The following is a 14,278-nucleotide window of genomic DNA, read 5'->3' on the forward strand; positions in this document are numbered from 1 at the left end:
GAAAAAATAAACAAACCTATGTGAGAGGGACAACATATCTGTGGGACAATCAGTCTGCAGCTCACCAGGCTGAGAGCTCGGAGGAGGGTACTTATGACACTCAATCCCAGGAGCTCCCTCTCCTATTGAGAAGGCACTTCTCAGACTCCTGCCCATGCTATATTATTCCTTGTGCCCTTTTTGCCTACTGTCAGGCTTTCCCTTGGTGATGAGGACCAGGGTAGGAGAGCAGAACAGGCAGAGGTGAGACTTGAGGACAGATCATCTGAAAGCAATAAACACTTAAATATGAAGTCAGACGACCAGAAATGAACATCTGGGCCCAACAAGCATCACCAATGCCCAGAAAGGACAAACAAGACATCCATGCACTCTCCACTTGATTTTCCTTCAAAACTGAAACCCCAGCCCGTGCCACGTGATGTAAAGGAAACTGCACACCTTGGCAGTGGCTAGGGCGATGAGACGCCAGCTCCCTCGCTCATCTTCACAGCCCCCATGAGCAGAATGTGTGACACCCTCTTCATGTTCCAGGCCTGCTGATAAATGGTGAGCAGACGAACAGATGGCTGAAGAAGAAAGAATGACCCAAATGACAGTGCCTCAGGGTTTTAGGTGTAGAGGTGGGAGAGAGAGAAGGAATGAACACAGAAAGGCTATGGCTTTCTGAACAAATGACAGCAATCTCGAGGAGAGCTGGAGCCAAGCAGATCTCGGGGCTCAGAAACCCATTCCAATCAGAAATGCACTAGAACAACAGAACTCAGTACACTAAAGTTCAATTTCATGTTTGGAAACATTGATTTAAAGAGTTTTGATAAAATCTTAGTGAATAAACCACATTCCTGAAAAAAGAAGTAATGGATATAAATATCCTTAGGAAGGTTAAAGCAGTGAACAAATAGAAAGAAATCTTTCAGGTTTCTAGACCTAGTTCGGACACTTGGCCAGATCACATCTAAACTCAAGTGAAAAAGTAAGGGAAAATGTTTCTTTGGAAATTATTTGGTAGATCAAGCTTTTGAGTAAATCAATTTGACCAATTAATTGGTGTGGCAGTTTGAAACAATGCCAGAGAGTTCTTTACCTTTGCTTTGGGCCTGTTTATACAGCATAGCGAGATGCACACAGCTTTCAGCCAGTGGGTACCATAGAGTCCTAAAATGGAACTATATGACTAATTCTAAAAAGACTGAAAAGAATTTCTCTAGTGCTACGCACAAGCCAAATTCTATGCTACACAGATAAAATAAACTGGCCCTCTAGATGGAGAACATTTAAAGGAAACTAATATTGACCTAAAGCCTGCTATTTCCCAAACATTATGCTCGGCACTTTCAAAAATATTATTTCAGTAAAAAGTGCATTTATGAACTTGTTTCTCAATGCATACATTACAAATTAACTTAAAAATTACTAAACCAAGCAATTTTGTTCTCAAATTATGCCATGTTAAAGAGGATCTTCTGTTACAGGAAATATTACTAATTTTGTTTTTCAAAAGATATGTTTGAGTATTCATTCAAATCTCAGCTATCCATCCAAAGCTCAAAGGTTCTGGGCATCTAATACTTCCATGGTGGTCTCATGGCACATGGCTGCTTGGAGCTGGTAAGACAAGTTCTCCACTCCTTCCATGAAGCCCAAGTTGCTCTAAACCACTCCAAGGTTTCTCATTCTACCTGCCATCACCCTGCTTGCTGTGCTAGGAAGGCCAGCCAACCATGGGGCTGCTCAGTCTTGGAGACTATCACGGTTATTCTGAGCCCAGCAGTGGGATCTTAATTTGTGCTGAGCTCCCAGAGGCCCACAGGGCTCTTTGGGGTGTATCTATAATGACTTGAATGTTCAGGATAGTCTATTTCAGCTTAAAAGATTCAGGCTACAATTTTACAAGAATTTGAAACAAAAAAGGAATATGACTATCTGCCTGAATTTTCAGCCCTTCTTAATTGTAAGAAAAAAATGTAAGGAAAGATGGCTTTAGAGATGGGTCTCTGCAAAAAACAACACAAAAAACAAACAAAAAAAACCCCACCAAAAACATTTTCTGGCAGAGGGGAGAGGAAAACAAGTTCTCTGATCTGGTTTCAACATTCCTAAACAGGTGGCAATGGGGTAAGAGAAGGCATTGCTCCAAGCAGTCTTATTACAGGACCCTAGAGCTGACACCCCCAGGGGTGAGCTGCAGGGATGCGGCACTAACTCTTGCCAGGCCACAGGCCAACTGACGTCTGGCTAACGTGGAGCTGCTCCCAAGTTCCCCAGTGTGTCACCCTATGATTACGCCGATACACTAAGGAGATTTCTAAAAATGAGCACTTATTTGTTGAGCCAGGAAGACGGAACCATCCTAACCATTTTGGTAACTTAGATCTCAAACTATTTTTCTGAGATATTCATTTAGGAGATATTAAACTGGATTCTTGAAAGAGGGGCCAAGGTTCTAGCAAACAAGCTTATCTTCCCCCTGAAAACTAACTGTGCTCCACCTGCTTTTTGTTTTTCTTTCTCAAATAAAACAAATGAGACTAGTGTCTGTCACTGAAAGAGATAGTGTGCTCATCTTTGGCAGTAAGATGAAAATCAGATGGACTCTCAATGAGCACAGGGGAAATAGTTGCTAGGCACTGGGGGCTGCGTTACATGAAAACCACGATTCTTCAAACGCTAGGATGACCCTGACTGAGAAGTGAGACCAATTGGCAGGATGTCAGATCCCCATGTTCCCACATATTCATCCCAGGACTTGTGCTCACTGTGCAGAACTGAGTGGGATGGTAGGTAGAGCTGCTCACGCTATTAATGATTCCTTCTCCTTCATACTCTCATTTCTTGCTTAGCTGAATCTAGTCAAATTAAGCCATTGCCCTATTACAGACATAGTCACTTCTGGGGATCAGCTATCATGGTTTGCAGGGACAGTGTTGAAACTGGCAAGGTTATGAGGCAGTATGGATTAAAAAGAATCAGGCCCACAGTGTCAAGCAAGACAGGTTTTTACTTTATAAGGCCAAGGACTGAGAGGCAAATAATGCTTCTCCCATTTCATCCCTTGATGGTGAATCCCATTCTGTTTGCTTTCCTCAAACCACAGTTGGTGTGTTTGAGAGTTTGCCTGTTTTGTGCTAGAAAGGGAAGAGAGTCAAGAGGCTGAAATATGTTGGAGACACATGCCAAGAGAACAGTTAGGGAGGAAAGAACACAAGATACTTATAACCCATATCTGGGGGATGCGACAGAGTCTGCCCAGAAAAGAAAAGGAAACATTTCTGCCACAAAAGTCTAAACATGCTCATTACTGTATGCAAGACTCACAGAGAGGACTTTGGATAGTGAACTAGGAAGAGTGAAAGGCCCTTTGTTTTCTGCTCACTCAGGAATGCCACGTGGGACAGACATTGGAGAGCCAAGCCCAGCTCAATGGGAGCTCTGCTACTCATGGCTACATCTCAGAATCCACCTGACAGCTTGGCCCCTGCTCAGGAAACCTGAATCATCATCCTGGTTCAACACAAATGAGTCAGAGGCTAAAGGACAGGGCCCAGGCACTCAGAGTGAGACAACTGCTGCAACCTGGCTGCATTAGTTGAGTTAGAACAGCACCAGGGACAGTGCCAAACAAGCACGCTGCCAAAAATAACAGGTATCCACTGAACACTTGATGTGACTAAACTCAAGTCATCTTCAGGACAACCCCTTGAGGCAGGTATAACTTTCCTCCTGGTCTGCATACGGGGAACTGCGGTACAGCCTAAACCATACAACAGCAGGTAGCGGCAGGGGAGGCAGAAAGAGATTACTCTGATGCTCTCCCACCCCACAAACAGAAAGGACTCATCACCCAATGCTCACGGAGTGCTCAGGGTAGGCCAGGCCCTGTTCCACCCACCTCGATTACTGTTCACGGTAACCTCTATGGGACACTGAGGTAGAGACATGCAGCTTCTGCTAAACTACAAGTTCAGTCACCACTAACCATTCAGAAAATGGCTACTCCAGGATGTGAACTGAGGGAGTCCAACCCACAGCCCTGTTCTCGGCCATGACACCACACCGCTGTTAGCATCTTGCTTAATCCCCAGCACCACATGGAGGGAGCTGTTAACACCCTCACTTACAGATGAAGGGAACCTCAGCAGCTAGCCTGAGGCAGAAGTGGGGTCTGCACCCAGTCTGTGTTCTTGACCATGACATACAGATGGTTTATCAGAGGTCCAGGCACCCCAGCAACCGATGGGACCTTTTTCCCATAAGGCAGCTGAGTGCCCTGAAGGTTATTCTAAGCAGAAAGTGATCGATGACATCAGTGCCCCTCCCCAGCACAGCCATGCTTCTTGTGAGAGAAAGACTTCCCTCAAAGTTTCCCACCTGCTATTGCCCTCAGGCTGACAATGAATCCCAAAATCTTAAACCCATTCCCCTGCTCTCACCATCCCCAACAATGAAACGGTTCCCACTTACGCTTTAAATGCTGGGAGGTAGGAGTATATAGAAATGCTGCTTAGATTATAAATAAATGGCAGGTGTTTTCTGATATCTGTTGTTGCCCAGCTGCTAAAAAACATGTTCAGTAAACCCTGGTCCCCACCTGAAAGAAAAACAAAACAAAAGCAAATTAAAGTCACAGACTTCAAGGACAGTTCAATAATTTTATAGGAATATATGCCTAGACCTTTAAAAACAGGTACTGATTCCATTTTTAAAATAAGAAATTCCATGTTAAGCCTACTAAGGACATTTTAGGGGGTGGCCATGTCTCTGAGTTAACTCATTATTTCAACATATATTTTACTGAGCAGCTACGGTGTGCCAGACACTGTACCAGGCACTGCAGAGTCAATGGTTAACAGAGACGTGGTCATCACCTTCACCAGGGTTTGGGAGGGATGGAGGTCGGGGTACTGATATCAGCAAACCAAGAATCAATAAACACCATCAGAAATGGGGAGGAGGGCAGTGAAGGAAACCACAGGGAACCATGAGTGCACATGGAAGTGGCTCAAGATCTTGTCTGATGGATCAGGGAAGGCTTCCACGAGGACCTGTATTGACGTCAAGCTCTGAGGAGTGCACAGGAGTACTTGACAAATGCAGGTCGAGGGAAGGCTAGGCAGAAGAGACGGCACACACCAAGTACCTGTGGTGGGCAGGAACATGAAGCTATCGAAGGAAGACCTGGGAGATGGTCTGTAGAGGGGGACTACAGAGTTTTGCTGGTTTGTGAACTTTGTAAAATTGGTATCATATTTTTTTCACTTCTTGTTTTCTTATGCCACACTGTAAGACCTTTGTTAAACAATTCTACTTAAACTACTATCTACATGTAATGTAGTGAAAAAATCCTTCTAGAAGTCCATGGAGGTCAGCATAGCAGTTGTAAAAGAGAAATGCCCAATCCGATGGGGTAAGCCTGGGAAACACGAGCAGAGCTGCTGATCCCTCAGAGCCCAGGCTGGCTGCCTCTGGGCACCAAAGGCCCTTTCCATTCACCCTCGGGTACCTTACAAACAGCCATGTGCCACAGCAGAGCTGAGAAGCACTGCTGGAACAGGATACAAGCATGAAGTGGAAAAGGCAGGGTGGGAGACTTATGATCAATGGTGCCCATTCAATTCACAAAACCTTAATCTCTCAACAGGGACCTTTCCTCCAGGTCACTACAGATAATGAAACTTCCAAGGCCACTGTTCTCATTATGTGATAAAGGGTCACCTTTCAGCCAAAAGCTGTGAATTAAAAATAGTTAACCACCACCTAGAAGTCTGTGGCTTAAGTAATTTTTAAATTTAGCACTCTAACCATCTTTTTCCAAATGTACAACTCCCCATCTCAGTCAGACAAATGTTCTAGCTTCATCAGAAAAATCTATGTGTGGTGTTATCCATATCCTCTCTTTAGAAGTCCCTAAACTAGAGCACAGTTCAAAGCAATATGAAAATCTAAGCACGGCTGTGCTACTAAACACATAAGGATGCCATGAAGACTGCTGGATTTCCACTACAAACACCCGTTCCAGTCAAATTCAAGAGGCAACCTTATTTATTCTGACAGGTTCAGACATTCTTAATCTCAACCATCTCAGCACCGACAAACATGATTAGCAGGCATGCTGCCAGCTGTGATCCAGCAGGCCAGGGTGTGGTGACACAGATGGGAGAGAGCAAGGATGTGGAATAAGGAACACGTGGCACCCATCTTGCAAACAAAAGCAAATACCTGATCCTGTAATATCCTTCCACCAGGCTGCCCAAGTGCTAGTAAAAATCTACAACCACTTGGTATTTTCCAGGTCTTTTGACCATGTCATGAACCTGGTTGCCATGGACATATTACAGCATTGTCAGAAAATGGACCTATTGTTCTATAAGACAGAAACGGCACCGAGTACTCTCTCTTAAATTTGTGCCCTTGCTTAGTGCTTGCGCAGTCTGAGTGCTCTTCCACAGTTTGTTGGCAGCTGGCTTGCCTGCTGTGGAGAGCAGGAAGGGTGGGTCAATTCTTATTTAAACATGAACCCCAGTATTTCAGCCACAGGAACGTTCCCCCTAGAATCATGCTACTCAAAGTGTGGTGCAGGTTCCAGCAGCATGGGCATCACCTGAGAGCTTAAGAGAATTGCAGAATATTAAGCCCCACCCAGACCTACAGAATCAGAATTCACATTTAAATCCCCAGGTAGTTTGCTTGTATATTAAAATTTGAAAAGCAATGGTCTAGAGTAGGGGTGGGGAATATCTGGCCATCTGGCTTGCAGGTATGGCCAGCAAAATCATTAAGTCTGGCCCTGCAAAGGCCTCACCAGACCAGCAATTCCAGCCATCACATTAGGGGCAATTAAATGTTAACCAAATATAGCAGGCTAACGTTTAAGCTGATAACTTTGTATGGCCCAGGAGTGATATTATAAATATCCAAATGGCCCTTGAAGAAAAAAGGTTCCCCACCCCTGGTCTAGAGTCTTTTAGAGAATGTCTCCTTTTTTATTTTGTTATGTCAGAGAATGTAACTCTCAGAAATGTCATTTCTATAGAAAATGTCTGAGTTACATACATTAGGTGTAGACACTGTACATAACAAGATGAATAAGATATGTTCCAGCTCTCAAGTAGTTCCCAACCTATTAAGGGGGCAGAGGGGCAGATATCAAGAAAATAATCTACAGTAAAATACGCTTAATATTATAATAGAGATATCACAAATGCTGGCAAGAAAATGTGGCTCCCTGCTTAGCACCCACTCCCCACGATACACTTGGCTGGCACCATCACCCCTGCCTAGAGCGATATGGCAAGGACAACGAAATTAACTTGTGAATGGGGAATCTCTGAAGTTTACTGAGGGTCACCAGATTAACCCCAGGCAAATCCAGGCATTCAGAGCTTGGGCCTAGCATCACTGCATCTCACTGGCCTCCACTCACTTAAGTAAAAAATAATGGATTTTTTTTACCATTTTATGTTCTAGCTTTTTTTTTCCATCTTAAAAAAAGATTATTTTTTTTAATCCTCACCAAGAATATGCTTATTGATTTTAGCGAGAGGAAGGGGTGGAGGGAGAGAGAAGAAAAACCACAAACAACGATGTGAGAAACATTAATTGGCTGCCTCCTGTTGAACCAGCAACCTAGGTATGTGCCCTGACTAGGAATAGAACCCACCACCTTTTTTCAGTGCACAGGATGATGCTCCAACCAACCGCGCTACCCAGCCAGGGCAAAAAAGGATTCTTAATAACCTATTATTAATTAGTTATATAAACTCAAGAAAACATTTATTCTTGGCTTAATTTTCACTTTCTCAGTCTAAGGCAGGTCTTCCTGGTCTAGATTCCCTTAGCACCCTGAACTTATCAGATTCATAATTACATAATTAATTGTGTAATTAGTTGTTAAGTATAAAAGCTCATAAGCTATAAGCTTTAGAGAGGCAGCAATAAAGTCTGTTTTTTGCCAGCCTATTCCTGGCCCTTAAAATTAGCATCTTGCCCAGATTAGAAGCTAAAGTAATTTTTGAAATACTGAATAAATGGACTATAGAAATGCAGGCAAGAGTGTATTTCCAAGAATATTTCCAGACCCATAAAACAATACAAGACTATCAACTGTGCTACTGATTTAAAAAGACAAAGTACTGCTAAATACTGTGGCTCAGAGGGAAAGATTTAATTTATTGTGGCTGTAGAGACAGACGATTTAAGTCTCCATTTCTTCATCTGCAAAATGTGAAATATGTTAGCTGCTCTCTCAGAGAAGTGAATTTTAAGACATTCATCTTTAAAAAGATTTGTATCATTCGCAGGATATATTTTTGTGCATGTTGCAGTATGGGATAACTGCGAGAAAAGGAAAAAACCTACACATACAACTCAGCCACAGAGTTGAGGAAGTCTGTGGTTCAGACATGGTTCTGCCACCAGCTCTGGGCACTGGGCAAGCTGCTGTCCTGAACCCTAAGGACATCAGGTACCCAGTACTAGCTACATAGCAGGCCCTCGAATATCTGTTAACTGGATACATTAATGAGTGAACAAATGGATGACTACCTCATAGGACTAGTGAAAAATATGTGAAAAAGTAAGCAAAATGATGAGCACAAGAGCCCGTACACATGTAACGCTTTAGTCCCTCCCTCCCTCTGTTTCTCACGAGGTTGACCATCTCTGCTGGTTATAAGGCTAGAGACAAACAGATGGCTAAGTTAAAAAAATACTCATGGGTACAATGAGATAAAAATAGCTCTTAAGAAAAAACTTGTGTGTGCTCACTTATTTTGCTATTACGTTTTAACTTTTGCTTTTCAACTTTACTGACTCAATATACTGATTAGCCAAATTATCAACTCAATGACAAATGCAAGAGAACAGAGTAATTTTCAAAGCAATTGATGAAACACCCTAAAGGCCATGGGCAGCCTAGTGTTTGGGCAGCTGAGACAAGCCTACCACAGGCAGCTATCAAGGATGAATCTATCCAGGCAGAAAACCAAGTGAGGTGGACTTCAGTTTCTGAGCTCATTTGATTTGTACTAGTACTATCTGGAAATACCTTTTCCCTTCATTCCTTTTTTGGGCAGGTTCAGTTTGAAGCCTAACTACAAAGATTAGGAAAAGTGGAACTGGGGTCAATTTTGCACTTAACAGAACTTAGTACCAAACCTGTTCTGTTAAAAATCATTTTGAAACCTTATTGTACTCTCCTCATTTACTACATCTCCAAGCACAGAAAAAAACAGATCTTACAATTTAAGAGTCTCGGTGACCACTTAGCATTAGAACGTGGAACACACACGTGTAATGAACTCACAGCAGAGCCTGGATTCTGCTGAAAGTAAAACCGTATCTAATATTCTATCACCAACTTATTCTCTCCTAAACTTTTGAAAATTCAACCATAGACCAAAATTGTATTACTCCAATAAAAAGTTTAGGGTATTTAGGTTACAGTAATTAAAATGAATCCCAAGACTTTTTTTTAAGAAAACAATAAATTGGAAAATATGAATTGCTCTTTTTAGGTTTTTAGAAATTTGACAGCAATTCTCAAGCACTAAACTCTTGTCTTCAAGTGTATAAGCACCCTTAATTTAGATACATTACAGTCATAGGAGAAAATAAAATAAACCTCAAGTCGCATTCAGACTGCTTTCTTCCAATTAAGCATCAAGTGCATCAGTTTCATTGCACCTGAGTGTATGGAGACAGAATTGCTGATTAGTATCTAAGATATCATGATCTCTCTCTCTCCCTCTTACTGCTAACAAGTCCTGAAGTTAACCTTATCTTGTAAACTAACATTTTATAAAATGTTAGTTTACATTTGTTTCACAACAGCTATTGCTCAACTTTCAGGAAACATGTAACTTCAGATGTGAAGTAAGTGGCAAGACAGTTTGCAAATACAAACAACAGTAGAGGAACTTAGACACCTCACTGTGGGAAATTAGATGCCAGCCAGCCATGAATTGGGTATGTAGTCACTGGCTCTAAATTCTAATGTTCCAGGTATCTGGGAGGAAAGAAGTCAAGGTACCCAGCACCATTTGCCATATTAGGATTATTCTCTTGACCAGAGGTGGTGATGGGGGTGGGTGTGATTGAGGACCAGTGATTAGAGAACGACAGCCACATTCTTTCCCATTAGAAGAGCAGTGGAAACAGCTGCAAATGCTCAGCCATCAGCAGCCTGTGTGACTTGTCAGTGGTCACCAGGCCCTATCAGTTTTTGTTGACTATTTGCAAGAAATTAAGCAAGACTTGCAAGATATTCAGACTGAGATACAGTTATGTGCAAACCAGTTTTCTTTAATATCAGTCTAAAAATCCTGGGGATTAAGCACCCTGTTCAGGAAAACTGGGGGAGGGAGAGGGGCTGGACAGATACCTGTGGATATTAGAAAATGTACGGTACAGTGAAAGGAAACATCTGAAAATGTTTGTCTCGCCTGCGGCATAACACCTAAACAAAACTGGGCACTGTATGGAACACCTGAGGCACAGCAAGGTTATTGCCATTAAAAAGAATGCAGCTTACAAAGAAATGTTTTATTAATATTAAGTGTAAGTCAAATAAGTCTTTATGTCACACAGGTATGAATTCAATAAGATAGTATAATAGTCCCCCTAATCTGCAGGCGATACATTCCAAGACCAAGAGTGGATGCCTGAAACTGCAAATAGTACCAAACCCCATATGTTGTTTTTTCCCGCACCCACACACACATACACACACATACACATATACTTTACGGCTCCTCTTTGGTATTTCTGAATTGCCAGCATCACTACTCTTGTGCTTTGGGGCTGTTATTAAGTAAAATAAGGGTGACTTGAACACCAGCACAGTGATAATCCGGAGAGTTGATCTGATAACCAAGATGGATACTAAGTGACTAACAGGCGGGGAGTGTATACAACATGTGAATGCTGGAGAAAGGGATGATTCAGGATGGAGCAAGACAGCATGAGATTTCATCATGCTACTCAGAATGGCGTGCAATTTACACCTTATAAATTGTTTATTTCTGGAATTTTCCATGTTTAATATTTTTGGACTGTGATTGACCACAGAAAACTGAAACCACAGAAGCAAAACATGGATAAGGGAGGACTACTGTAAACCCCTCCAGAGAGGAGCAGCCTCCTGAAGCATGGAGGAAACTTTCTCTGATGAGTAAAGCTAATCAACATATCAATCGAAAACCACCTTGCATTTAAAAGCTACTATTTTATTCTTCTGAACTTAAACAACACATTGAGAATAACTATAAGTTCCCATCTGCATAGTTAAATTTTCAACTTTGTCAATTAAGCAGTTCTGTTACTAGAGAAAATTCAACCCCTCACCATCAAAGAGCTAGTGTATGGAACCCCTTCCAAAAGGCCAGCTGCTGGAAGCCATGCTACTGAAGGAAGAGTGCTGCAGGCACAGAGGAAACCTCGCTGTGGGTCCAGATTCTGGCTGTAAAAGCAAAAAGTGTTCTCTAGTTGAACATTTTTTACACACCCCTACTTTTTTTATTTCTCTTAATCCTCAACTGAGAATATTCTTTCCATTGTTTTTCAGAGTGTGTGGGGGAGAGTAGGGGAGGGGCAGAGAGAAACATCAGTGTGAGAGAGACATATCAACTGGTTGCCTCCCACACGCACCCTGACTGGGGTATGTGCCTTTGACCAGGCATTGAAACAGAGACCCTTCAGCATGCAGGCTGACACTCTAACCACTGAGAAACACCGGCCAGGGTATGTCCATACATCTTAACAAATTCATCTACTCCTCTAGCACCTCTTGATTTTAGAACAAGGTAGACAATCCAGGTTGATCTCTACCAGGTAATTAGTTTACATTCTAAAACTGTCACCATGGCACACTACTGCCTGGTATCCACTCCTCTCCAAACACCACCATCTAACATTCTTCTACATTAGAACAGAATTCTCTTTATGCTCTCTTACAATCAAGTGGATTTCAGGCCACTGGGTCTACTTTAGAATGTGATTTGCTTACTGGAATTCAGACTTTATACTGAATTTCTGGCAGGATTACACTACTTCCTTCAAATTCAATGAGAGGAGGTGAAGAAAGCTATGCTCTTACAGGAAGGTTAAGACAAACAGTGGACTTCTGCTAAAAATACTCTTATCTTCCTTTTATGCAAAGGTAACTTTTAGTATAAGCAGTAGATATAAGGATACATGTTTTGAATTCAAATACTAATACAACTTTCATTCCTTATATGAAAGGAAAATAGGAACTAAAAAATGAGTCAGTCAAGTGAAGAAGTTATACTTGGCCCTGACCACCATAAACACTCAACACATTACTTCTTACTTAAGACTGATTAATGTTAGATGCTGCCATTTATTACAGTCCAGATAGTTCTGCTGTTTTGGAACATGTAACGTCCTGGCATAGAGCAGTTTCTCAACCTTCACGTTACTGACATATTAGGTGGGATAACTCTTTGCAGTGTGGGCTGTCCTGTACATTGTAGGACATTCGGCAGCACATCTGACCTCTGCTCACTAGATGTCAGGAGCATCTTCCCCACTCAGCCATGAAAACCAAAAATGTCTCCAGACATTGCCAACATTCCTTGGGGGGCCAAATCACCTCAGGTTGAGAACTACTGGCATAGAATATAAACTAGCCAAATAGTGAAACAAGACTGAGACTTAAACTTCCCTAGTTTTTTCAATAACATTTCAAATAGCTGCATATTCCAAATTCTCAAATAACTAAACATAATTCAATTTCAGTGAACAGCATCATCAAAATCCCAATTTGTGTCATATATTACTTAAAATGTTTTAACTTCCAATCTCTTAACTTCAGTCAAACTATTAATCTTTTAATTTAGAAAGATTAAATTTTAGATTCTGATTTTTAGATTTATAACTAGTAAATGGAAATGAATCCTTATATCTGCACCCAGGTCTGAAACTTATATCCATGAAGAAGGCTGTTTCTGCTATTTTCAAAAGATCTACTCACTGAAAATCTCTGGTCTGCTCGAGGGAAGGGGAAGGGAGGACAGAAGCCCCCCGCCAGGGTTTGGTCTGCTGCACAGCTCAGGCTCTGGCCTAGCCCAGCAGCATTCCTGGCCTGGGCCTTTGCCATGTATCTGACAGTGAGTCACTGCTGAGAGGGGATTCTCCCTAGGCATGTCCTTCCTAGATACACTGGGTCTTCCCTTTATTCAAAAGGTTCATCAACATTAATTTTTAAAAAGCTGCTTTTGCATTTTAACTGCTAGTTTTGTCTTGTTGCGTATGGTTTTGTTGTTAAAAAAAAAGCCAGCTTATTATTTATTTCAGACACTGTCCTGAAATGGAAGCATATCTACTAATTCATGTGATCAAAATTCGCCAAAGGATGTGAGGCCCTAAATCACAAGTAGTCAGAACTTTTCTGTCTATATATCGCTACAGATACACTTATACATTATGGAAAATGGATGCTGACTTTGCCAATGAATTGCTCTTTGGCCTTGCAGATACCACTCTATCTGATGCAAAGCCTTATAGAGAATGAAAATATGGAGACAAAGATTATTCATGTAAACTTTCTATCTTTTTTTTTTAATGTCTCCTAAGGGGGTAGAGCCAAATTATTGGGTTTATGCCTCCAATTTCCATGGAAAAACACTTGATCCTGTTAGGTCTTGCACATAGGTTTACTCAGGTTTAAAGATAGTTGTTAAAGTTTTTTGTCTCAGTCTTTTGAATTCTTGAATAATCGTGGTTCATTTATCATACTCTAATTTAGACACAGGAAAAGCAATTAAAGGCAAGTCTGTAAACTGCCTGTCCTAAGTTAGGTTACTTGTATGTACCTATAGAAAAAAGATGCATGTACACACAGGAACACAGACTAGTATTTCCAAAAGTACACAACATAAAAGGCTTGCTATACCTCATGTAATGCTGTGTTCTAGGCAAAAGGAACCTTAGCAACTATATCCCTGAGAAGACCAGCTCCTAGAAGTTAACTAACAGCTTATCAGATATAAAGATAACAGATACATACCATCAAAACTACCTTGCTCGGAAGCAACATGTAGCAGCTGACTGTATGTTTCCACCGAAGGCTGATACACAAAGACTCCGGAATTGAAGCAGTCAGGCCACCCTGGGTCTGGTGCTGCCGACAATTCTTCTCTCTCAAAAAGATCATCAATATTTGCTAGGACCTGATTCAAAGAGGGGGGAGAGAAAGCATTACAGAAATGTTCTTAAGGTCTCTCTAAGTCCTCCAACACAAAAGATGTAATCTGTTGCT

General features: G+C 41.6%; 1 protein-coding gene across 1 annotated transcript in view; it reads right to left on the reverse strand.

The window, feature by feature from the left end:
- GYG1 (glycogenin 1) overlaps positions 1-14,278 on the reverse strand; it is a 33,024-nt gene that overhangs the window by 13,954 nt on the left and 4,792 nt on the right. Inside the window, exons 4-5 of the mRNA XM_081139232.1 lie at positions 14,027-14,189; positions 4,465-4,591 (exon numbers count right to left, since the gene is read on the reverse strand). Of these exons, the coding sequence (XP_080995358.1) occupies positions 4,465-4,591; positions 14,027-14,189 (290 nt within the window). The remainder of the gene's footprint in view (positions 1-4,464; positions 4,592-14,026; positions 14,190-14,278) is intronic.

Source organism: Miniopterus schreibersii (assembly GCF_964146895.1).
Source record: "Miniopterus schreibersii genome assembly, chromosome: 5".
NCBI lineage: Eukaryota > Metazoa > Chordata > Mammalia > Chiroptera > Miniopteridae > Miniopterus > Miniopterus schreibersii.